The 24,183-nt window shown below is 41.3% G+C and overlaps 1 protein-coding gene across 4 annotated transcripts in view; it reads right to left on the reverse strand.

Moving 5' to 3' along the window:
* napepld (N-acyl phosphatidylethanolamine phospholipase D) overlaps positions 1-23,011 on the reverse strand; it is a 50,558-nt gene extending 27,547 nt beyond the window's left edge. Inside the window, exons 1-4 of one of the 4 annotated variants that reach the window (XM_080207474.1) lie at positions 22,688-23,011; positions 19,807-20,122; positions 14,565-15,211; positions 6,070-6,184 (exon numbers count right to left, since the gene is read on the reverse strand). In XM_080207474.1, the coding sequence (XP_080063600.1) occupies positions 6,070-6,184; positions 14,565-15,211; positions 19,807-20,122; positions 22,688-22,824 (1,215 nt within the window). In that variant the 5' untranslated portion in view covers positions 22,825-23,011. The other 3 variants (XM_080207475.1, XM_080207476.1, XM_080207477.1) reach the window with 3 other exon arrangements.
* Positions 23,012-24,183: the final 1,172 nt, after the last annotated feature.

The raw sequence follows: 24,183 nt of genomic DNA on the forward strand, positions 1-24,183 counted from the left end.
GGTAACCTGTTGAACTCAATTGCTGTTCTGCTGCGATCAAAGACCACAGAACCTGGTAGATTCCTCCTAGTGACGTTCAATAAAAATGATTCTGCACAGTGGAATTGTTTGTGTCAATGTTGCTACCTGCCCAGGATAGGCAGAGTTAGAGTCGGGTAGTACAGCCAAATTGAAAGCAAATGGAGTTCATCAATGAAATATCAATCAGAATAACCAATGACTTTTTCTTTCCCTTTTCTTCTTCCTATTTCTCTCTTTTCCTTTCCCCTCTCCTACACCTCTAAATGGAAGTTCATTAAATTATTGCTGTAACATAAGCTATTTTCTGTACTGTTGTTATTCATTATGATTGTGTTAAACCTTAGAGGAAAAAGAAGAATGGTCAGACTCAAGCTGCTGTACAAGACCTAATGATAGGGGTTTTGCTGTTTTCATTCAAGTCACTGCAGAGGTCTGTAGGTGCATTGCTAGCAGAGTGGCACAAGACTTTTTAATCTTCACATCTAAAATAGATCTGTAGTGTTTGCAGATGATTCTGAAGAGGCAACATTCGTTTTTTTGGCTCTGCTGAGGGAGTGTTGCTGTCAGTACCTTTATCAAGAGTCCCACGCCCACAAATGTCTGCAACCTGACTGGCACAGCAATATTCCTGGATGTGGCCTCCTAATTGGCCACCTCTGAGCTCAATGTCCTCATGGGATGTAGAAGCTGCTGGCCTATTCATTGGAAGAAAATGAAGCCATCCTTGGAGGGGTCAGTATAATTTTAAAATATTAGATGGCCAAGGGAAGCTAGCAACCTCTGCATGTGGCAGGCGGGAGGGACCGCTTCACTACCAATAAAATACCAATGGGCCCTCTAAATCATAGACTGGTCACAGCAAAGATGATCATTCAACCCATCATGTCTCTGCTGGCCCTCTGAAAGAACAATTCACCAAATGCCTTTTCCCAGTAGCCCTATTAATTGTTCCTCTTCAGATAATGATCCAAGTCTCTGTTAAAAGCCACAACTGAATATGCCTCCACCTCACGTTCAGGTAGCACAGTCCAGATCCTAATGGCTTGCTGTGTAAAGATGTTTTTCTTCATGTTGTTGATACTTCTTCTGCCAATCACCTTAACTAGGTGTCATCTGGTTCTCAATTCTTTCACTAACAGGAATAGTTTCTCCCCTTTGCATGTCTAGACCCATCAATATTTGAATATCTTGACCAACTCTCCTCTTAACCACCTTTTCTCTAAGAAGAGCACCTGCACGTAACTGAAGTTCTTCATCACTGGAACTATTCTTGTGCATGTTTTCTACACCCTTTCTAATGCCTTTGTGTCCTTCCTATATTACAGTTTGCAGAATTGAATGCAATGCTACAGCTGAAACCGAACCAGCATTTTATACAGGTTTATTGTAATTTCATTGCTTTTACACTCTGTGCTCCTTTTCACAAAGCCCAATATCTCTTATGCTTCATTAGCTGGCGTCTCAATCTGCCACCTTCAATGGCTGTGCAAATAAATCTTCTTGCCCGTCTGCTGCTGCACCACCTTTAAAATTCTACACTTTATTTTATGTCGCCCTTCCCCATTCTTCCTACAAAATAAACAACATTACACTTCCCTGCATGAAATGTCATCTGCCACTTGTCCACCCATTCCACTAACCTATGTTCTTTTGAAGTTTAACACAATACTTCTCAAAGTTCACAATGCTTTACGTTTTGTGTTACTTCCAAAATTTTGAAATTGTGCCCTCCACACTAAAGTCTATCATTAACAAATATAAGAGTCAGCAGGTGTCCTAACACTGACCAGAGGGGAAGCTCTCTATAAACCTTCTGCCAGTCGGATAAACAACCATTCACTACTACTCCCTGTTCCCTGTCACTTGTATATTTTAATATGCATGTTGCTACTGTCAGTAAATTGCTCTAATAGGGGCTTTAATTATTTAAATTGGTTGCCTGCCTCACTTCAGCCTACAGGAACTGTATCATAGTCAATGATTCAGAAGGTCTTCCACCGTCAATACCTTCAGGAGCAACATCCTTGTTAATACCTTCAGGAAAATAAGGGAAAAATGACAGGAAAATTAATTTCCTTTAAAAGGGAATATTTCTACATGTAATTTGGAGAAACAAATTATACTCTTATAGATTTTGGGAGTTGCCTAATCTTTCAGCCATTGTGGAGGAGGAGAAAATTTGGAGATATCCTCCAAGTGGGGAGAAAATAAGGTCTATTAAAAATATGAATGTAATTCACCACAAGGACAGTGAATATAGCAACTTGGAATGTGCATGATGCAAATAATCATGTTTAATACAACAGAAAATCTGCCCAGACTTGGGTGCAATAATAGATAATTACAAGAGATACACCCCTGAGATAGATAATTACAAAGCATGAATATTAAGCTGCTATATTCTCTAGGCAAAGAGCTAGTTTGAGGAAGAATGCCCTTTTCTCTTTGAATGATTTAATTATGGACCCAGTTAGGCAATTAATTACTCTCAAGGTGAGGAGGTTGCATTAATAAATTCTCAGGAAGTAGGAGATACTAACCAAAAAAATGACAGAATTAAATTCCTCATGCATCTCAGCAATTTTAATTTTATAGATCAAGTTTTGCATGCACAGTGCCCCACAGTGGATGTTTATTGGAATGTTGAACCCTGCCAATTTATAGATCTACAGTATCCTGTAAACATCATATTCTATTTTCAACAACGCAACAGTCTTATATAGTCAAACGCTGATCCTTTCCTAGCTCCCAAGTTATTTAGTTAGAAGCAATATACATACTGACATTGATATTATTACATTTTGAGATCATATGCCTTTAATTTGTACCTTGTCACATGTTAAGATTTCCAAAAGCTGTGCATTTCCCTGTGGGTGATGTGGAAAAACATGGTGAGGGACTAATTTTACACACACCAAGATCCCAGATTAAATTCTCAGTCTTGTGCTAAATTAGTTAGTCTCAATCAGGCCATTAACCTGATAATCAGCCTCAAAATTCTCAAGCTGGGCAAGGGGGACAGAAAGCAATATGAATTCCCATTCCTGATCATTATGTAGTCTTCTATTTTTCCATTCTATTCTAAATATTTAGTCTTCATTCAGTAATTTAGCCTTATAAGTAGTGTTGGCTCTAACCTGAAACTGGTGGAATAGCAGTGTGAAAGGCAATAACATTTGCTGGCAGAAAGTGGGTGTCTAGGGTTCCAGCAGATTTTCCTGCTTTCCTCCTCACTTATTGTAGAAGTTTCCTCAGAACCTTCTGGAAGAAGGGGGTGATTGACCCAGTGACTGCAGCAGTTAGGCTTCAAATTCTTTGAATGGAAGAAAAGGCAACTAGGGGGCTCCTCTTCTTCCAAATGAATTTGCAACCCTAATCTTTTTAGGCCTTGGTTCTTTGCTTTTTTTCCAGGGCTGCACTGCCCTCTTTAAATTCCTTAATACCTTTTCTAGTCCCACAGCATGAATGTTGGAATTTTGTGACCTTGGATAGACAAGCTCTGTCTCAGTAGAGCCTACTGGGGCCAATCTCATGTTACTAGTGACCCTCTGACCTTGGAAAATGAATTGTGTGTGGGGGGGGTGGGGTGTGAAAGAATGGGGTAGATGTTTCATCCCACTTCTGCCATGCTGCACTATGAAAAGCCAGTCCCAAATTCAGCAGGGTGCAAGGATACCCCACCCCATTTCCACACACACGCAGCTCCAACAGGAGATGCTGGATAGCAATTATAATCCATAGTCAAGTTTTCTTTCCTCCCCTTATCCTTGGTTGTTGAAGTCAACTTCAATGGTTCCTGCTGCTATTCTAGCTGAAATCAGCTAACTCAGCAGACTGGGGAACTTCTGCTCTGTTTGGCTCAGCTAACAGTGAACATAATGAGCCACTCAAGAACTCATCACTTTCCAGTCCAGCTTTGTGGAAATAAGGTCCCTAATCAATTTAGGAGACACACTCTGGTCAGTGATTAAGGAGCTACACACTTAAGCCATGATGTGTGGCACATGTAGCAAATATCTCATTTCATAAGTTGCATGTTTTAGAAATTAAATGTTAAATGCAGATGAATGGATTGAGAAACTAGTAACCAGATCCAGGGTAATACTTTCAAAAGGTAATCTGTGTTTAGCTAATCAGGTCAGAGATGAAAGTGAGAAAACTGAAGCAATGGATCAGTCATCTTGGAGTTTGCATCCAAATAAAACCTTGGTTAGGTTGCATTTGGAGTATTGCATGCAGTTCTGGTCACCACACTACTAGAAGGGTGTGGAAGTTTTAGAGTGCAAAGGTTCACCAGATGTTGCCTGGTCTTGAGGATGTTGACTATGAGGAGAGATTGAATAAACTAGGATTATTTTCACTGAAAAGATGGAGGCTGAGGGAGACCTTCTTCCCTGCTGCTGTCAAGAGTTTTGAATGGACTTATCTTGCATTAAGTTGATCTTTCTCTACACCCTAGCTATGACTATAACACTATATTCTGCACACTCTCGTTTCCTTCTCTATGAATGGTATAGCATGCAAGAAACAATACTTTTCACGCTATGTTAATTCATGTGACAATAATAAAATCAAATCAAACCAAACCTGATAGAGGTCTACAAAATTACGAGGGACATAGACAGGAGGGATCGGCAGGGTCAATTACAAGGGGCACAGGTTCAAGGTGAGTGTGTAGGGGTAGTGTTTCACAGAGAATAGTGGGTGCCTGGAATGCACTGCCACAGGTGGCAGTGGAAGCAGGCACATTTGCAACATTTAAGAGGCATCTGGATGGGTACATGAAAAGGTAGGAAATAGAGGGTTACAAACTGAATAAGGGCAGAAGGTTTATTTTTGGCTTAGTTAGGGCATCACGATCTGTATGGGCTTGGAGGGCCAAAGGACCTGTTCCTGTGCTGTACTTTTCTTCGTTCTTTGAGTTCTTGGTAGGAACAAGAGGTCTATAGTTACTTCAATAAGGGATTTAAATTATTCATGTAGTTCCCATGTTAAAGAGGCTTAAAGCACTTTTATAAACAAAGGTGTTTCTGAGTGGAAGCACAAGTCTGGAAAGAAGACTAGTAACTCTACTGGTGATGTAAGTTATTAATGTGGGTCACAGAATCAATGGGCGGTTTAAAAGTAAAATGTAATTAATTTATGTATTTGGTTGGAGCAACTGAAATTATACCATGTTATCACGGGGAGCTGGGCTGTGGGAGTTAGGAAGGTTTCTTTGTTTTAATGTATCCTTGTGTGTTTACTCACTGAAACAGAAGGCCAGCAGTCAGTTTGTTTAGAACTAGAAGGCAGAGCCACCAGCAGCTGTGGGAGTAGACTGGGAGAAAGCAAACTGTGTATCCAAAGTCAGGGCAAGGAGCATTGAGGCCATTAGGGACCCAGGAATGTTCCCGGTTTTTTTAAATCATTGAGCACGAACACTCGAATGCTTGAATTGAGAAGATCACAGTCGACCATTTGAGGAAAGTTGGAGGGTCACTTAGCCAACAGTTAATGGAAGGAAGCCCAGGAAATCTCATACCTCAGAGAATAGCTGGAATACAGGATAAATAAAAGTGAATTTCAGAGAACTGTGGCACACTTGGTTTAATTTCAGAAGGAGATGCAAATTAATCCTCAAGATCTTGTAAAGTATAAGGGAACTCTCAGGTGGAATTAGGAAGTAAAATGAGGATCTGGATTTATACTTGATAAACATTAGTGTTAACAGTGCCTGCTTTGTTTCATTTCTTTTGTTTAAAAATGTGAAAGCTTGTGATAGTTCTTTCAATTAATCATGGGGTATTCAAATTTCTCTTTAAATATTAATAATGTCTGCAGAGATCATGACAATGGTTGAACAATTAGTCAACACAAACTGTCCAAGATTCACAGATGTGGAATGGTACTGGATAAAATAGTAAAATTGCAACTGCCATTTAAAGTCTTGCTTCCAATCTAAATTGTATGGAAATTACTACAACTATCAAATACCAAAATAAACTTTGCGTCATGAGTTCAAAACTTAGTGTCTGCAAATGGTACTTTGATAGGCAAAGTACTTACCTCATTGGCTAAAGCAAATGTTCCCCAGTGTATTCCTACGGACTTTTTTGCTTGAACATCTATATGGATTCTCACAGCCTCCTCTGGGTTCACGTGATTATATTTCATAAACCACCTGGAGAAGACACAAAAACATAGATCGGTAACTCAGGAACCTCAAAGTGAATAGAAACAGAAGCTGCACATTGTTGTGTTAAACAAAATGGATGTATTACACCCCCTTTTCCTATTAGTTGCAAATTTGATCAGATTTTATTAGACAGCATGATAGAGAAACAGAGGAAGAGACCGAGAGACACAAAAACAGACTGGCTACTGCGTGTACGTACTTTAATTGTTATCTTCACACTGGCTCACTGCAAGAATTGTAGCGACGGGGACAGACCATGCAACAGTCCGTTGATTTCAGGCGGGATTTTCTGGTTTCGGGGCAAGCACGGCCGGAAAATCTCACCCACTAATTCAACTTGTTATCTCAGTTGTCTATGTACCAAAACTAAATTGACCAACATATATATACACATCAGGATACAAGAACTAGGAGCAGGAGGAGGCAATTCAACCCCTTGAACCTGCTCTACCATTTAGTATGATCATGGCTGATTGCTTTCTGACCTCAACTCCGCTTTCCTGCCCATTCTTCATAATCCTTCAATCCAGTGCTAATTAAAAATCTATCTCCCCCTTAAATTTACTCAATGTCCCTGCATCCAGCACATTCTGGGGTAGTGAATTCCAGATTCATAACCATGTAAGAGAAGTAACTTCTCCTCATTTGTTTTAAATCTGCTGCCCCTTATCCTAAAGCCATAACCTCTATTATAAATTGCCCCACAAGAAACAAATCTCTCCACATCTACTCTGTCAACTTTTATCATTTTATATACTTCAATTAGATTTTCTTTCATTCCTGTAAGCTCTTTAGAGCCTAGACTGTTCAATTGCTCTTCATCAGACAAACCCTTAATCTCTGGAATCAATCTAATGACCCTCCTCTGAACTATCTTCAATGCAAGTACATCCCACCTCAAGTACGGGGACCAAAACTGTATACAATACTCCAGGTGAAGTATCATGAATGTCGTGTACAGTTGCAGTAACACTTCCCTACTTTTATATTCTATTCCTTTAGCAATAAATGCCAAAATTCCATTTGCCTTCTTTATAGCCCATTGTATCTGCATATTAATTTTCTGCAATTCATGCACAAGTACACCCCAAACTCTCTGCACCGAAGCACTCTGAAATTTCTCCCCATTTTGGTAGTAAGTTGTCCTTTTCCTCTGACCAAAATGGATAACCTCATGCTTATCCACTTTAAATCCATCTGCCAAAGGCTAGCCCATTGACCTATCCATATCCAACTGTATATTTTTTATTCCTTTATTGCAGCTTACTATCCTACTTATTTTAGTATTTGTAAATTTGGCTATAATACCTTCTATCCGAGTCATTCAGATAGATAGATAGTGAATAGTTAGGGCCCAAGGATTGAGCCCTGTGATACCCCACTAATTACATCTTGCCAACAGAAGGCCACCCATTTATCTCAACTCTCTGCTTTCTGTTGGTTAGCTAATCCTCTATCCAAGCTAATAAATTACCCCCAACCACTTGTAATCGTATCTTTTGTATAGCACCTTATCAAATGCCTTCTGGAAGTCCATATATACAACATTCATTATCCACTTTGCTTGCTACATTTTTAAAGAATTCAGGCAAATTAGTCAAACGCGATGTATGATCTCCAGTTTGCGATGGCTATAGTGCAATTGCCCTCTCTGCACCAGATTTGCAAGCCACTCTCAATCTCTTCAATTCTGCATACAAGAAACTCAGCCTTTCCATGGATGTTGCTATACTGAATCATCCCACACCAGGTCTGTCAAATATTTCACCTATTTGTTGAAGGAGGCTCTGGAATAGTCCATAGAACACTACAGCACGAATATGTTGAGTGCTTCCCAATACCTTGGCAGCCACATCTCTTAAAAGACCACTGTTTATCAGGAGACCCAATATCGTTTCAGCTGCGCCTGCTGAGCCTTCTACAAACTACAGCAGCGATTGTTTGGCAATATAGGCCTCTGCAAGTCACCAGAATCCTAGCATCCAGAGCATTGCCATCACTGCACTCCTATGTAACTGAGTAGATGTCACCCTCAAATCAAGGGACAGCTGACGATAAGCTTGCAGCATTAATTTGCTTGGCTTGCATTTGATATTCCCAGAATTCTATTAAATAAATAAGCAACATGGGGATTTCAGGTTCACTGTTGCCCTAATAGAAGCCCAAATGCACTTGTCTTGCTCCATACTTCCTCAAGTTCTTAAAGAATCACTCTTCTTTGAGCCAATCACATATTTGCTACCAAATGGTCCCATGAAGTCAATTAAGAACATAAGAAATAGGAGCAGGAGTAGGTCATGTAGCCCTTCGAGCCGGCCCCGCCATTCAGTAAGATCATGGCTGATCTGAAGTGGATCAGTTCCACTCTCCCGCTCTCTCCCCATAACCCTTAATTCCCTTGTCTGTCAAAAACCTATCTACCCGTGACTTAAATATATTTAGTGAGGTAGCCTCCACCACTTCAACGAGCAGAGAATTCCAGAGATTCACCACCCTTTGAGTGAAGAAGTTCCTCCTCAACTCCAATCTAAACTACACCCCCCCCCCTTATCTTGAGGCTGTGCCCTCTAGTCCTGCTATCCTTTCTCAGCAGGAAGAATCTCTCTACTTCTACCCTATCCATCCCCTTCACTATCTTATACGTCTCTATAAGATCCCCCCTCATTCTTCTAAACTTCAACGAGTACAGACCCAGTCTATTTAGTCTCTCTTCATAGTCCAACCCCCTCATCTCGAGTATCAGCCTAGTGAACCTCCTCTGCACTCCCTCTAAGGCCAAAATATCCTTGCGCAAGTGCGGCGACCAAAACTGCACACAGTACTTCAGCTGCGGCCTCACCAGTACTCTATACAGTTGCAGCATTCTATCCCCCTTGCTATAAAGGCCGGCACACCATTCACCTTCTTGATCACCTGCTGCACCTGCAGATTGGGTTTCTGCGACTCGTGCACAAGGACCCCCAGGTCCCTTTGCACCGTAGCATGCTGCAGCTTTTCACCCTTTAAATAGTAATCCCTCCTACTATTATTTCTGCCAAAGTGGATAACCTCACACTTGCTAACATTATACTCCATCTGCCAGGTCCTCGCCCACCCACTCAACCTATCCAGATCCCTCTGCATACTTTCCACACCCTCCGCGCAATTTGCTTTTCCACTCATCTTTGTGTCATCAGCAAATTTCGTCACCCTATGACGATTAATAGAGATCTGCACTTACCCCTGCTACCATAAGCAAACATGTAAAATTACGTCCATGGCAAATAACAAAATATGCATTTCTATAGTATATTATCACAGCAAAATATTCCATAACATTTTACAAAATTAATTATTTGAAGACGTTTGTCTTTATGTACACAAATGCAGCAACAGCCCATAAAAAGACAAATAATTAATAACCAGGTTTTTTGGTGGATTGTGTTGAGGAAAGAACAGTGACAAAGACACTGGGGGAGACAATGCTTTGTTTCCAAAAAAGATTAGGGTATTTGCGAGGCCTATCTGAACCACTGGATCAGCCAGACAGGATGTCATTCTAACTTTGAATTCAATGGATGGCGTCTCCAGAGTCTCAGTTTAATGTCCCAAACGAAAGACAGCACCTCAGAGTGCAGCACTCACTTGACATTGCACTATTAAACCTAGAATTCGTGCTCAACTATCTGGATCGGGATTGAACCCACAAATGTCTGATTCGAAAGTGAGTTCCACCAACTGAGCGCCACAGCTGTTGATGAAATGGAGTCCCTTACATTTTGAAAGAAAATTATTAAAGCACATAGGAATAAAAAGATAAACGGGATTTGAAGCTCCTAGGTGAAGCTGGCAATGGCAAAAACATGATGAGCCTCCTTTTGTGCTGGAATTTCTGTGATAAAGCATGGTATTATAGTGAGGCCACTACTAATACATTTATTTGAATTTACCAGACCGTTTACAAGTCAGAATGACTAGACTATAAAATGAGAGCGATTAGAAATGCTAGACAATAAAAGAAAGGGATTAGTTAGTACACTGCAAGTACTGGTCAGAATTCACAGCTTGCTCTTTAGTGTAAGATCCAGCTGATGATAATCTTTTTAGTATCAAAAGACTCCACTGCGGACTGAACAAAACTTCAGATATATTTCCATGACTGCATACTATCAACTGAAATTCCTCTCAGTTAGCATGAAAGTAATCTGCAAGGTATATAAAAATAAAAATATACCAAAGCATGCAGAAAGAAAAATAAACCCATGCAGCTGCTGTGAATATGATTACAAGCACTAAGGAGAAATGGGGGTGGGGGGAGCAGCAGGAGGGATTCCAAAGTATGCTGTCACAGAACCAAAGGACATTCTTCTTTATTTGCATGGAATCAGACAGTGATATACCCTAAAAGGTCAGTGATATAACGGGTGAGGTGATGGGACTTCATATACTGGTGTTATCCAATCCCTCTAGTATAAAGTTGGAGACTGCTATATCCAGTGGAATGAGGTGTACTGGTTTCCAGAAGGGTGCGAGTAGACTTGCCAGAGGGCCAGACTACAGAAGTGGCCTGGACTATGGAAAAAAGAGCTGACCCAGAAATTGAACTATGCACCCATTTTGGCCTGCTAAATTACCTCCTTTTCCTTCATTATGGCATATAGGAAACACACACCCACTACGAGACAGTAGTGTGCTATTCGCCATAAAGATGAAGGTCTAAAGGAATTGGCATGCAGTGGGCAGATGGGGCCCCGAGTCTGGCAGATTACCCTGTAAAAGTCTGACAACACCAGGTTTAAGTCCAACTGATTTATTTGATAGTAAATTCACTAGCTTTTGAGGTTACCCTCTTTGTCAGGTGAATCAGTGTTGTCAGACTTTATACTGTGTTTACCCCAGTCCAACGCTGGCATATCCACATCAAGATTACCCTGTCCCAGTTCCACCTTCCACCAAAAGACCAAATTCCAAAATTCAGAGGTGCTTCTGCACCTTTAAAAAATGCTCTCAGTTCTTCTGGTGAAGCAATAGTGGTACTGTTGCATTAGCAGCAGGAACACACACTGACTTGGCAACAGGAATTCAGTCCAACATCTGCCCTGCACCCTCAATGGCTCCTAAACAGGTGAGTGAACCAGTGATGTCAGAACTGTCATTTGGAGGAGAATCCCAGCCTCTGCCTTTTACAGAACATGTAGGATGAACCAAGATAGTTTTCTGTTTTTTGCCACTTATCTGACACTGTAATAAAGAAACTCCCTTCCTGCAGAGGCTAGTGGAAGTTAATTCAAAATCACACTTGCTTTGTGGGTTTTTTAATTTGTTCAGGGTTTAAATACTGTTTTCATCACACTAGGTACCAATGTAATTGTGCCTGAATGCAATTGTGTGTATTACAAAGAGCTATGAGGAAAATAGATGATTGCTGGAGTAGTCACAGTGACAGTACGGATATCCATTCCATTCTCATACTGTACAGCTTCTCTCTTTAGTTCCCTTGATGCTAAAATTGACTCTCTTAAAAATAAAGCAAAATTAAATAAATTAACAGGAAATCAAGTTTTATTGGTGTCAGTTTCTTTCCTTCTGTCTCTCAATTTGGTCTCTGTGCAGCATCTATTCCCAAAGAAAGCAACCAACAGCCAGCCCTTTACCAATGTCACTTTATGTGGAACGTAACACTAGCTCAAGGTGAACATTTTCTGCTTCGTCTCCCCAGAGGGGTAGTGAGTTACCTTCAATCAACCTTTCCCCCATAACACATCAATGATTGGCAACAGTGAGGAGAATGTCATGAGGGCTGATTCCCATTCTACCTCATATTGCCGCCAAAGTTAAAAAAAAGTTAAATCTAACAATTTTTTGTAACAATTTGCTTTTCACACAGGTGCGATGATGGTTGTTGCTATTTAAATGGAACGATTAAGTGTAATGGCAAGATAGCAAACGGATAAAGGCACCGAATGAAAATGAACCTGTTGGACTTTAACCTGGTGTTGAGAGAATTCTTACCGCGCCCATCCCAGTCCAATCGGCATCTGCACATCATGAAAATCCCATGGTTAGTATTCCAGCTTCTCCTCTTCCTCACAACGTTGTCCTTTCTCTTTTGCTGAAAGTGCTGATATGCATTCACGATTTCATTGCTGATACCTTGGCTGGAATTTTATTGGTGTGGTGGGAGTAACCCAGCCTCGGCCATTTGTCGGACACTCAGCATCTCGTGGCCATTTGCCAGTTCTTACTTGCTGTTAGCATTGTCACTTCAGAGGATTGGCGCCCACCCAAGGAGCTACCAACCAATTGGGGCCGGCAACTCAGCAGCACCACAGGGTGCTGTGGCATTCTGGGGCCGCATGCAGACAGGCTGCTATTGAAGCAGGCAGTCTTCCCAAACAGGTAGGTAGGGTGTGGGGGCACAGCCAATGGATGTAGTTTGCCACAGAGGTAGCCAGTGACATGTGGCAGAGCTATTTTTAGCTCTGGGGGTTGGAAACCTAGCCCCAAATAAGAACATAAGAAATAGGAGTAGGCCATCTAGCCCTTCGAGCCTGCCCCGCCATTCAACAAGATCATGGCTAATCTGAAGTGGATCAGTTCCACTTTCCCGCTTTTTCCCCATAACCCTTAATTCCCTTGTCTATCAGAAACCTATTTACCCGTGACTCAAATATATTCAGCAAGGTAGCCTCCACCACTTCAATGGGCAGAGAATTCCAGAGACTCAGTCACCCTTTGAGTGAATAAGTTCCTCCTCAACTCCGTTCTAAACTGCCGCCCCCCCCCCCTTATTTTGAGGCTGTGCCCTCTAGTTCTGCTATCCTTTCTAAGTGGGAAGAATCTCTCTACCCCATCCTATCTATCCCCTTCATTATCTTATATGTCTCTATAAGATCCCCCCCTCAGCCTTCTAAACTCCAACGAGTACAGACCCAGTCTATTCAATCTCTTCTCATAAGCTAACCCCCTCATCTCCGATATCAGCCTGGTGAACCTTCTCTGCACTCCCTCCAAGGCCAATATATCCTTCCGCAAATGCGGCGACCAAAACTGCACACAGTACTCCAGCTGCGGCCTCACCAGTACCCTGCACAGTTGCAGCAAGACTTCCCTACTTTTATACTCTATCCCCCTCGCTATAAAGGCCAACATTCCATTTGCCTTCTTGATCACCTGCTGCACCTGCGGACTGGGTTTTTGCAATTCATGCACAAGGACCCCCAGGTCCCTCTGCGCCATAGCATGCTGCAGCTTTTCACCTTTTAAATAATAATCCCTCCTACTATTATTTCTACCAAAGTGGATAACCTCCATCTGTCAGGTCCACGCCCACTCACTCAGCCTATCCAGATCTCTCTGCAGACTTTCCGCTCCCTCCACGCAATTTGCTTTTCCATTCATCTTTGTGTCATCAGCAAATTTCGTTACCCTACACTCAGCCCCCTCCTCCAGATCATCTATATAAATAGTAACAGTTGAGGCCCCAGCACCAATCCCTGCGGCACTCCACTAGTCACCAACTGCCAACCAGAATAGCACCCATTGATTCCAACTCTCCAAATATCAGCAGGAGATGGAATATCGCAGCAGTGCTAACTCCTGTCTTTACCTAGTGTCCACGTATGCAGAGGTCTGTTCATAGCAATCAAAAGTTGATTCTCCACCTCACCCAAATCCAAGGGACACTTAGGACAATTTTAGCTATTTTCTGCTACCCAAAATCAGCAAATTCAGCTCAGAATGGGAATAAAACTAAGGGACTTTCTCAGTTGTATGTGTCAATTTCACACTAGGCATTTCACTTACCAACTAAAATCATAGTTTACTAAAAATATCTTATTGTAAGGGGTGGCAACACCCATCATCATCCACACAAAATAAAATGTGTGTCTCAAGGAATGGTAGAATTTTCTGTATACTTGGTCTATTAGAGTGTGACCATGCCAATGAGGAATGTCTCACGCTAGTCCTCCAGTAAAATAAAAATCAAAAGCAGCTCAGGACTACTCAACCCATAATGTTAGAAATGTTTTCTTTTTGGTAAATGTCCATGCAGAAGTCATTGGCTTTGCACTGTCACCTTGCCATGGAAAGAAAAAAAGAGATTCTTCCTTTGAAAAATGGCAAATTCAGTAATGAATCATGTTTGTTCAATATTCTTTGACACCAGCATAGATTTAAGTGGCAAATTATTAATACTGGTGGAGTAAAATCATCAATTTAATTATTGGATTGGATCAAACTAACTAAACTGGAAGTAATTAATTCTGACAAAAAAAACAAAGAAATATTCTCCAGCAAGCCAATCCATTCAATGCAAGTGACCATTAAATACACATCATTTTTTTCAATAACTGAAAAGGGAAATGATGCAAGTTCGACATACCTTGGCTCGTAGGCGCCAATAGGAATAGCAGCAAGATCAAATGGTCCATATCGCTTCCCTATTTGTTCAAAGGCCACACAGTAACCCGTATCTCCAGCAAAGAAAAATCTGTTCCAGGGTCCCAGAACACACCAACTTCCCCACAGCACCTTGTTGTCATCTGTGACAGTCCGTTTGCTCCAGTGTTGCACAGGTGTAAACACAAATGTGACCTCATCATGTCCAGGGACACAGTTTTCTTCCCACCAGTCCAGCTCGATTATGTTTTCACAGCCACACTTCTGCATCCAGTCTAAGAGGCCCAGTGGTACAAACCACCTCAAGTCACTCCCAAATCGCTCATTAAGACTTAGCACTGTATTGTAATCCAAATGATCATAGTGGGTGTGACTGATAACTACTGCATCTATTTTAGGTAACTGTGCCACTGTGCAAGGTGGGTTTCGGAAACGTTTTGGTCCAAAGAATTGCACAGGTGAAGCTCTCTGGCTAAAGATGGGATCGGTCAGAAATGTTAGTCCTTCCATTTCCACCAACAGTGATGCATGTCCCAACCAGGTCACTCGAATTCCATTCCCCATATTCCCAACCAGCTCTGGATTTTTGACAAAGTACGGTTCTATTATGGGCAAACCTTCGTCAAGCTCCTACAGGCAGAGAGAAAAAATATTGAATAAGTAACTCTGCTCTATAGTCTCTTTATATAGATTTAACTCAGTCAACTAAATCTTTTTTTAAAAAGAACAGATATACAGTGCAACAAAAGCCATCCATAATAACCAGCTCTGAAGGTGACTTTAGATGGTCTTCACAGACGACAACTAGACCCTTTAATTCAGGCATCAAAAATCACAAACTGGACTGTTAGGGTGGTCACCGCTCAGGTAGACTTTAAGAATACTTCTGATACATTAGAAATACAATTTTTCTATTTCCCTTTTAAATAACCTGCCAAAACTTACAGGTGAAAGACCACACATGAATAATGAATTAGGAGAAAATAACTAGCACTTGGAGAAAAATTAAGGATTTAACAGCTTCAGGAGACAAGTGAATTCCAGAATACTGCCAAGGCTACATTAAAGGAATGATGGTTTATGTCCAGATCAGACTGGTTTGAAGGACATAGTGATCTTGGTGTCTTAGTCCTTCTTGGTGGAACAGATTATGGGGCTAGAAGTGCTGTTTAATTAAACTTGTTGCAGTGCATCCTGCATATTGCATTTACTACAGCCAGAGTGTGCCAGTAGTGGAGAGGTTGTATATGAAGTTTAATGGCAGGGTGGAGTATTGGCCTCGATCAGCATTCCTGCGGTGTTGAACTTCTTCAGTGATGTTGTAGCTGCACATATTCAAGCGAGTGGTACATATTTGTATCACCATTCTGACTTGAACTTCACAGAGCATTTTGGGAATAGCTGCGCTTGCTGCCAATGCAGTGCATGTGCAGTTATAACATTTACTCCTTAACCTCTGAGCAGAGATCAGTACCAAAACCAAGAATTTATACTATCATTTCAAAATTTTTTAAAAAATGCAGGAAGTTTAACAGAAATAAGTTTCCAAATCAAAACTTGACACAGTTGAGAAACAAACTAGGCGGATGTACTGCTTTCTTCTTGATATCCAACTCGGTTCAATGCAAGAGGCTCATCACGGCTGTTCTATACAGAGCCTGCATTATTCACATTTTTTTTAAAAACTCTCTGCTTATGTAATCAGACAGGATAAACAGAGTTTATCTGATTATTTTAATCAGATTATTTTAATACATCCCTCTACAGAAGTTTTTTTTTATTAAGGACAGGCTTTACCAGCACTGTCTCTCTGACCAATTACATAATTAGTTTTAGCACATGTGCAGATAAGAGTGAATATGCAGATGGGTATTGGTGGCCATCTTGTGTTGGCAGGAGACAAAGTGTTTGGAAATGAGCCACTCAATGCAAAAAATCCAGCCTCCGTCCCGTTCTTGTAGCCACATTATTGATATGGCCAGTAATGTTAAAATTTCAGGTCAATGATAATCCCCAAGTTGTCGATAATAGGGGACTCAGCGATGCTGAAGGTCAGGGGAGCTGGATTAGTATTTTTTTGATGGAGATCTTATTATCTGGCAACCATATGGTATGAATGCTATAAGCCCAAGCCTAGATATTGTTCAGGTTTTGCTATGGACTGGCATAGATTGCTTCATTATCAGAGGACCTGTAAATAAACTGAACACTTTTCTATCATCGGTAATTTGCCTCCCATTTCTGACATCAAGATGGAAAAAAACGTCATTGATGAAGTTGCCAAAGAAGGTTGGGCGAAGGGCACCTCGCAGAGGAACTTCTGTAATGAGATGCAGTGACTGAGGTGGCTGGATACCCAGAAATAAAATCATCTTTTGTGTCAGGAGTAACTCCAACTACTGCAGTGTTTGCTACATTACCCCCATTCACTTCATTTTTTCTAGGGCTCCTCATGCCTTACCTCATTTCTGGCATTCTATATTTGCATCTGTGCTTGAATCAGGTTAGTTATGAAGAGTTTCAGAGCCAGGTTTCTGGAAGGACTTAAACTGACCATCAGAGAAACTTGTTAACGAGTACATTTTGCTTGCTTACACTGTTGATGTCTTATTCTACTCTTGTGATGATTGTGAGGCTGCAAATAGGATGGTAATTGCCTTGACTAGATTTGTCCTCATATCTGAAGATTGTAAAATATCATCCAAGTCCATTCATTGTCAAGCAGATGCCATTTTAACAGCTGTAGTGGATTACTTTAGCTAGGGGACTGGCTAGTTCTATTATGGAAGTCAGCACGGCTTACCAAATAATGACATGATGAATGGCCTTCGATGCATATCTTATACTATAATTGCTTTGTGTAACAATATGCTCTAAATAAACAATTGTAAAACATCTATTTACTTCTCCAAAAAATATAAAGTAATTCTTTTTCACCTTTGGCTAAGTTTAATTTTCTTTGATATTTATTCATTCTACTGACATTCAGCAAAAATGGAAATGCTAGCAACAGCAACTTGCGTCAATAAAGTTTATTAGTGTCACAAATAGGCTTACATTAACACAACAATGAAGTTACTGCGAAAATCCCACAGTTGCCACACTCTAGCGCCTGTTTGAATACACCAGGGGAGAATTTAGCATGCCTAATCCACCTAACCAGCATGTCTTTTGGATTGTGGAAGGAAACCGGAGCACCTGGAGGAAACCCACGCAGACATGGTGAGAAAGTGCAGACTCCTCACAGACAATGACCCAAGCCAGGAATGAAACCTGGGTGCATGGCCAGCACCTTTTACATAATATAAAATGTCAAGGAGTTAAAAGAGAGTTTGGAAATAAATGACATCAAGCCAACGGGGGAGACGTTAAGGCTGGTGAACAAATGTTTAGGTAAAGGGGTAGATTTTAAGCAGCGTCAAAGGAAAAACAAGGTGAAGAGATTAAGTTTGGGGAGAGAATTCTAGAGTTTAGAACCCAGACAGCTGAAGACATAGCCAAGTAGATATAAAGCATTAACAAATGAATGCATGGGGTTGCTGTTTTAACCTATTTTAGTGTTTACAACTGGTTTACACTGGAAAATACTACATAATACACAGGAAGATAAATTTTTCAATTGGGTATAGTTGGTACTGGCCTTGGAAGTGTCCATCAGCTAACAGGGGTTTAATTATTATTAAGGCTGGCATTATTTTTATGATAGTGTTTATGTCAGTAAAGCAGTGTGTGTGTGTGTGTGTGTGTGTGTGTGTGTGTGTGTGTGTGTGTGTGTGTGTGTGTGTGTGTGTGTGTGTGTGTGGCATTCTTATCTTCTGTTTTCTCTGACATCAAATGAAATTCTCACATCCCAATTGCTGTACACATTTGTCTTCCACCCCACTCCTTGTTGTGTCAAAATACAAAATAATCAATCTGTTTTCTACTCTCTCATCCTCTGGAATCCCTTACTATTATTAACCTTATATCTTCCTGATAATGTACAATTGCTTAAAATCTAACCAGCACCTCATCCCCAGTTTTAGTACGTCTTCAACAATTCTCCTATGTGGTATCCTATATTATGACCCTAGGCCCTTCACTCAAGTTTCTTTTGGAAAAAAAATTAAAAGGCATGCACTTTTAACAAATAACATCTTCCAGTTAGTCACACCCAGTGAGAAATATCACTTCACTTGTGAACCTTTTGGCTCAAAAGGTTCCAAAAGACCCAAATTAAAGACTCACATTTTGTTGGTATAGGTGGTATGTAATGCTTCACGTGTCAATGTATGAACATAAAGACACATAACTATGCTCATCTTATTCCCTATTTAAACCAATGTAACCAAAATTAAACTGCAACTTAACACTGACTTGCAAATCAACATAACTCACTGTATGTAGCATTATCTTAAAGGGTAGTTTAATTTTAAGTAAATCACCAATCCAAAAGGTATGAATTTACACATTGTAGGTTTGAACTGGAAAATGTTACAAGTAAACATTTTTAAAAGAACATTTGCAGACTCATTGTTATTCACTTTGAGCAAGAAAACTGCACAAAGTAACAGATCTGATTAGTTTTTATAGCTGAAGTATTTGGTAATCCTCCTCTCCCACTCCAGTCTCTAGCCTGTCTCCCATGACCATCATTCTTGCCTTTTTTCTTTGTTATTTGTACCTCTTTGACTTTCTTTTTTCCTCCTGAGCTCCAATATATTAACATACACCTGCTTTCTTGTTCCTATATCCTTACGCCATTGAAATCACAACTCAGTTGCTGAATATAACTCATTCTTTTACAGCCAATCCTCCCATACATCTTGATCTTTCTTTCTTCCAATGATCTGTTTTAAAATAAAACTCAGCTTGGCATCACCTAATCTTTGAACTGCGCTTTCTCCTCTGTCTAGTGCCCAGACTAGGAACTATGCAAAGCAAATGGATCCAATCAGTCCCACTTTCTACTCTGTGGCATTAAGTGATAGAACTCCATCAATGAGTGCCACCAGATCACCATCATTTTCATGCAAGAGGATTGGAAGTAATTCCTCAAAATAAAAATATTTCAGCAGCAGGCATTATCATGTATTATGAAAATAATCAAAATGCTGCTTCATAATGCCGCACCTACCTTTGCCATAAGATCATTCACTGAGGATACAGTTCAAATTATTAATAAATCATACACGAATAATGAACAGTTTAAATACCTATGATCTATATTTGGTCAAACGACTCACCGCTTTTGAACGTGGGATGTTTGTGTGGTCCTTCTCCATCACAGCAAACTTCAGCACATTGGTGAAAGCAAGGTCACTCCAGGTCGGCCATGGATTGACAAATCTGCCATCTTTTCCTCTTTTGGATTTTGTCACATCTTCTTCTAGACGGTAATCCAATCTGAAGCTTTTCCTGGAGGATCGGGACGATGAACTCCCTCTTAGGTCCCGGCTCACATTTCCTGGTCGTTTCTTCACAGCTTCCTTTGGATAATGACTGCTGGAAACCTGTTCTTCAAACTTCACATCCATGTTTCCTTCAGCTCTGTAGTGCAATCTAAAAAGTGGACACATCATAATTACTCAGAAGGCAGTTCAAGTCTCCTCAAACTCCTATAAACGTTTATTCATAGATCCATAAAGGGCAAAATCCCAGCATCACATTTCTCTAATTATTTGAACCAAATAATGATTTAACATTAATTGCCACCTTCAGGTCCATGTATAGTTGCAGATGTGGACTGATGTCAATTAGCAGCAGAACTCCAGAGTTACGAGTCAGACCTGAATTTAATTGGTGCACTAATGCCAAATTATGAGAAATCCCCCCCCCCCCGCAGGAAGCCATTTAACAACAGCTTAAAGCTCGCAACCTGCAGCATCATAAACATAGCCACAGAGCCAGAGCGAAGACTACATTTCACAAATAACCAGGTGACCGGTGGGGGGGTGCTCCGTATAAATTCACTTCTCTGCCCCCCCCCACCCCCAACAGAAATTAAAACGATCAGTCCTACCGACGTTCTCCTAATATTACAAAACAACTCAGTGGCCTTTGCGCAGGGGCCCCAGCATCTCAATGCAATTGAGGCAAATCGGTGGTAAAAACTCGGTCCAGCGATTGCGCATCGCATTCCAGCAACACAAATCAACCATCAAAACCAGCAGTGGAAATGGCACTGCGGTAAGGCTGCTCGGCAACTCCGGCTTACAACTGCTTAGAAGATGAACAATTCACAGTGGTCTGATCCGAGCTGGCCAATTTTAGTAAGATTGTGTTTTCCTTACAGTAAAAACGCTATTTCATCTGCCTGTGGCATGGATGTAATACTGAGATTAGCCTCAGCACCACGATTAAACTGATTTTCATGGACATATCTAAACCGGCATTCTGCTGCTCTCTTCATGCTTTACATAACATTGATAACATTAACAAGGTGAAGGTGTAAAACACACAAACTTTCCAATTGGTACAATAAATAAATATTCATGTGATGTTACGCTCTGTATTGAAAAACACCCTGGTTAATTGTCACGGTCCAAGATTAAAGCCGCCGAACAATAATAAAAACACAAAGTTCACCGCAAAGGCGAGGAATAGTTTCTCATCTTACGTCGTTGCATCTAGACAAAACAGAACGGTTAGCTCCAAAAGCAGCAGAGAAGCGAAGGCAGAGCGCAGAAAAGAAAGGGAAAACATTGTGGACCTGGCTGAATGAAACACGGTGTGTTGGGAGTTGGAACTGATCCAGTGGAGGGGGTGGCACCGTCTCGGTCTCCCACTTTATCCACTTACTGTGGCTTTGCCCCCTTGTTGCTCCCGCCCGGCGATGGTGTGACAAGAGGAACAACTCGGGACTCTGATGTCAGCCTCAGGCCAGCTCCAACACGTGATCCCTGCAAAGCAGCCACTCACCGCTGGAAATGCTGAGAAATGCTCTTGTCAGAGGCACAAAGGGAGATACTCTCTGCATCCCCACAATCTCCATTCAAATAAGCCACAGCGCCAACTATAAACCACCCCCAAATTCCTCGCTATGGTTCACTTCCACTCTTGCCAGCAGCTTTAAGACAACAGTTATGAAACTGAGCTGCGAGATTCTGCAGCCCCGCTTTGACATAATAAAAACTGCACACACTCGCGCGAAACAAGTCGAATAAAGTTGCCCCCCCCCACCCGCCCCTCCGACCACTTGTTGAATTTCCACATGCAAAGGGTCACACTTGAGCAAAGTTTGACATTGGATCGGAAATTGCGAAAACGCTATCGAAAACCGGAGGGGAAGAGACAAAGAAGAATAAGGGGGAAACGTCCCAGTCCTTTACCTTATTCTCAAAGGTATTATTAGTCGGTTGCGTTCGATGTAAAAAGGGTTAGTACCGAATGCAAATAAAAGGTGAACATTAAAATATCATTTCACACTTAGAACGACTGAAAGCTCCCCTCTCAGAGAGTGTTAGGTAATGTGGTTAGTCCTCCGTCCCCCAGGTCTCGGGGTTTACTGAACTATCCCCGCCCTTTCTGTCTTTACACCTCTATTTTTAGTTAACTTATACAATAGCGACTGGAGGCAGCCCCTCCACTTAAAAAAAGTGGAAAGGAAATTATTCGACCAGTTTTTTGTTGAAAGTCCGGTTTAAAACAAACTTTCTCAAACAGTAGTACTTTCAGTCTGGGTGCAACTCAAACCTGAATGACCGCAATTTCCTTTGTTGAAACTCCTCCCAAAAGGTTGCGCACGGTGTCAAAACTGTCACAGGAATTAGCACCAAAATCTAGCGTGGATTCAGTTGGCCAGGATAAAAATATTTAAATGGGTTGCAAGTTTAAAACAATACTGAAAAAGCGTCTAAAAGATAGGGGAGAGTCCATCAAAGAACATCAGCATAACAAGTAATACAATACTTATGTTGCAATACTTTTTAAATCGAGTTAAGTTTCTCTGTTAATGTTGTTGACCAGGATCTATGCGGGGATTTTCTGAGGCCGCTGCTGCAACATTGGGGGAGGAATGAGATCATTTCTGAATCACGATTAAAAAAACAGCATATGGGATGAAAATTGACATTGCCACCAAATATGAATCCGCCCAGTTAAATGGTGAGGAATTTAGAGAATCACCTGGGGTAGCAGCGGGATTTTCCCTCCGCCAATCCGCCTCCTGGTTCACTCTGACCGCACTTCAGCGAGTATCTGTGGATGAAAGTCCCTACTTTAGCCGCTGCTGTGACACAGACAGCCGAGAGAGGCCGACACATCACTAGGCACGTAATTCCAGCCCTCTCCGACCATCGCCTCTCACAGCACAAGCCTCGACACGTTATCCAGATCCTTTTCTTTTAAAGAAGCGTGTTAGAAAGACAAGACGCGGTCAAATAACGACAATCCGCAAATTTGCCAAGATCAAACCCTACATAACCTGCAAGCATCCGGAAACCACAAGCCACGTGTACTTACACCCAGTCTCTCCTGGAATAAACTAGGTAGCAGCTCGAAACGTCTGCTTCCATTGTCCAGTTTAACCAAAGGTTACCATTCCCAACAATCACCAACTCGGCTGAGCTGTTCTGTGTAGCTCTGCGATTCCATCCCCCCCCCCCCCCCGCCGTCCACATTATGATTTTTTTTAAATGGACAGATATTTTAAGACTTGCTTCATTGTTAATGGGCTGATTCCATAAATGCATTGGGAAATATTTATTCTAAAAAGTTAAATCTGACGCCATGTGTTTGCGTGTACATTTCGTGCTGTAAATTTAATTTTTATAACAATAAAATGCCGACTTCGGCGACGCTCACATCTCAAGGAAGAATAAAAAATGAATAAATTATGCACTCCTGACACTTAACAATATAAATGAATAAGAATTCTCAAAACACCAGGTTAACACCAATATAAACCAAGATTTTTAACACCTTAAGCCTCATCAGCGATAAGGTCGTTCATTGCTAGGACGTTGCCAAACCTTTGATCCAAACACTGATATTTGAAGTAAAATGCTATCAGAATACAAATTATTCATGCCCTAAGTTATGACTGAGAATATATATTGGCACGGTTGTATAGGATGTGAAGATGCAGGCGTTGGACTGGGGTAAACACAGTAAGAGGTCTGACAACACTATCAGATAGTGAGTTTACAATTAAATAAATCGGTTGGTCTTAAACCTGGTGTTGTCAGACTTCTTACAGTTGTATAGATACAGATAAGTTACAATCTTGTGGAAACTGTATTTCCACAATCGGAGGAAACCCATGCAACCACAGGGAGAATGCGCGAACTCCCACAGACACAGGCCCAAATCCATGTATCTGCACAGCCAGCAGTGCTAGTCACCGAGCTGTTGCGGCGCCCGTCTACCGGTCCACGATCAAGCACACACACCGACACGAAGTACTAGGCCACTCCCGGAACCTCCAAGAGCAGCCCACGCACGACCCACCGTGTGCATGCCCCTCGTTTGACAACGAGGTGGACCTCCACCTGCGGAATAAAAAGACAAAAACGTTAACTTACAAGTCTGCATTTCCGGTGTCTCCCGAGGTTCTGACCTTATTTAATAGCCCCTACTATAACCCTCCATCCTCGTTTCACTCATGTGTCTGTCTAATTGAA

The sequence above is a fragment of the Carcharhinus amblyrhynchos genome, chromosome 19 (genome assembly GCF_965287045.1).
Source record: "Carcharhinus amblyrhynchos chromosome 19, sCarAmb.v2.hapA, whole genome shotgun sequence".
NCBI lineage: Eukaryota > Metazoa > Chordata > Chondrichthyes > Carcharhiniformes > Carcharhinidae > Carcharhinus > Carcharhinus amblyrhynchos.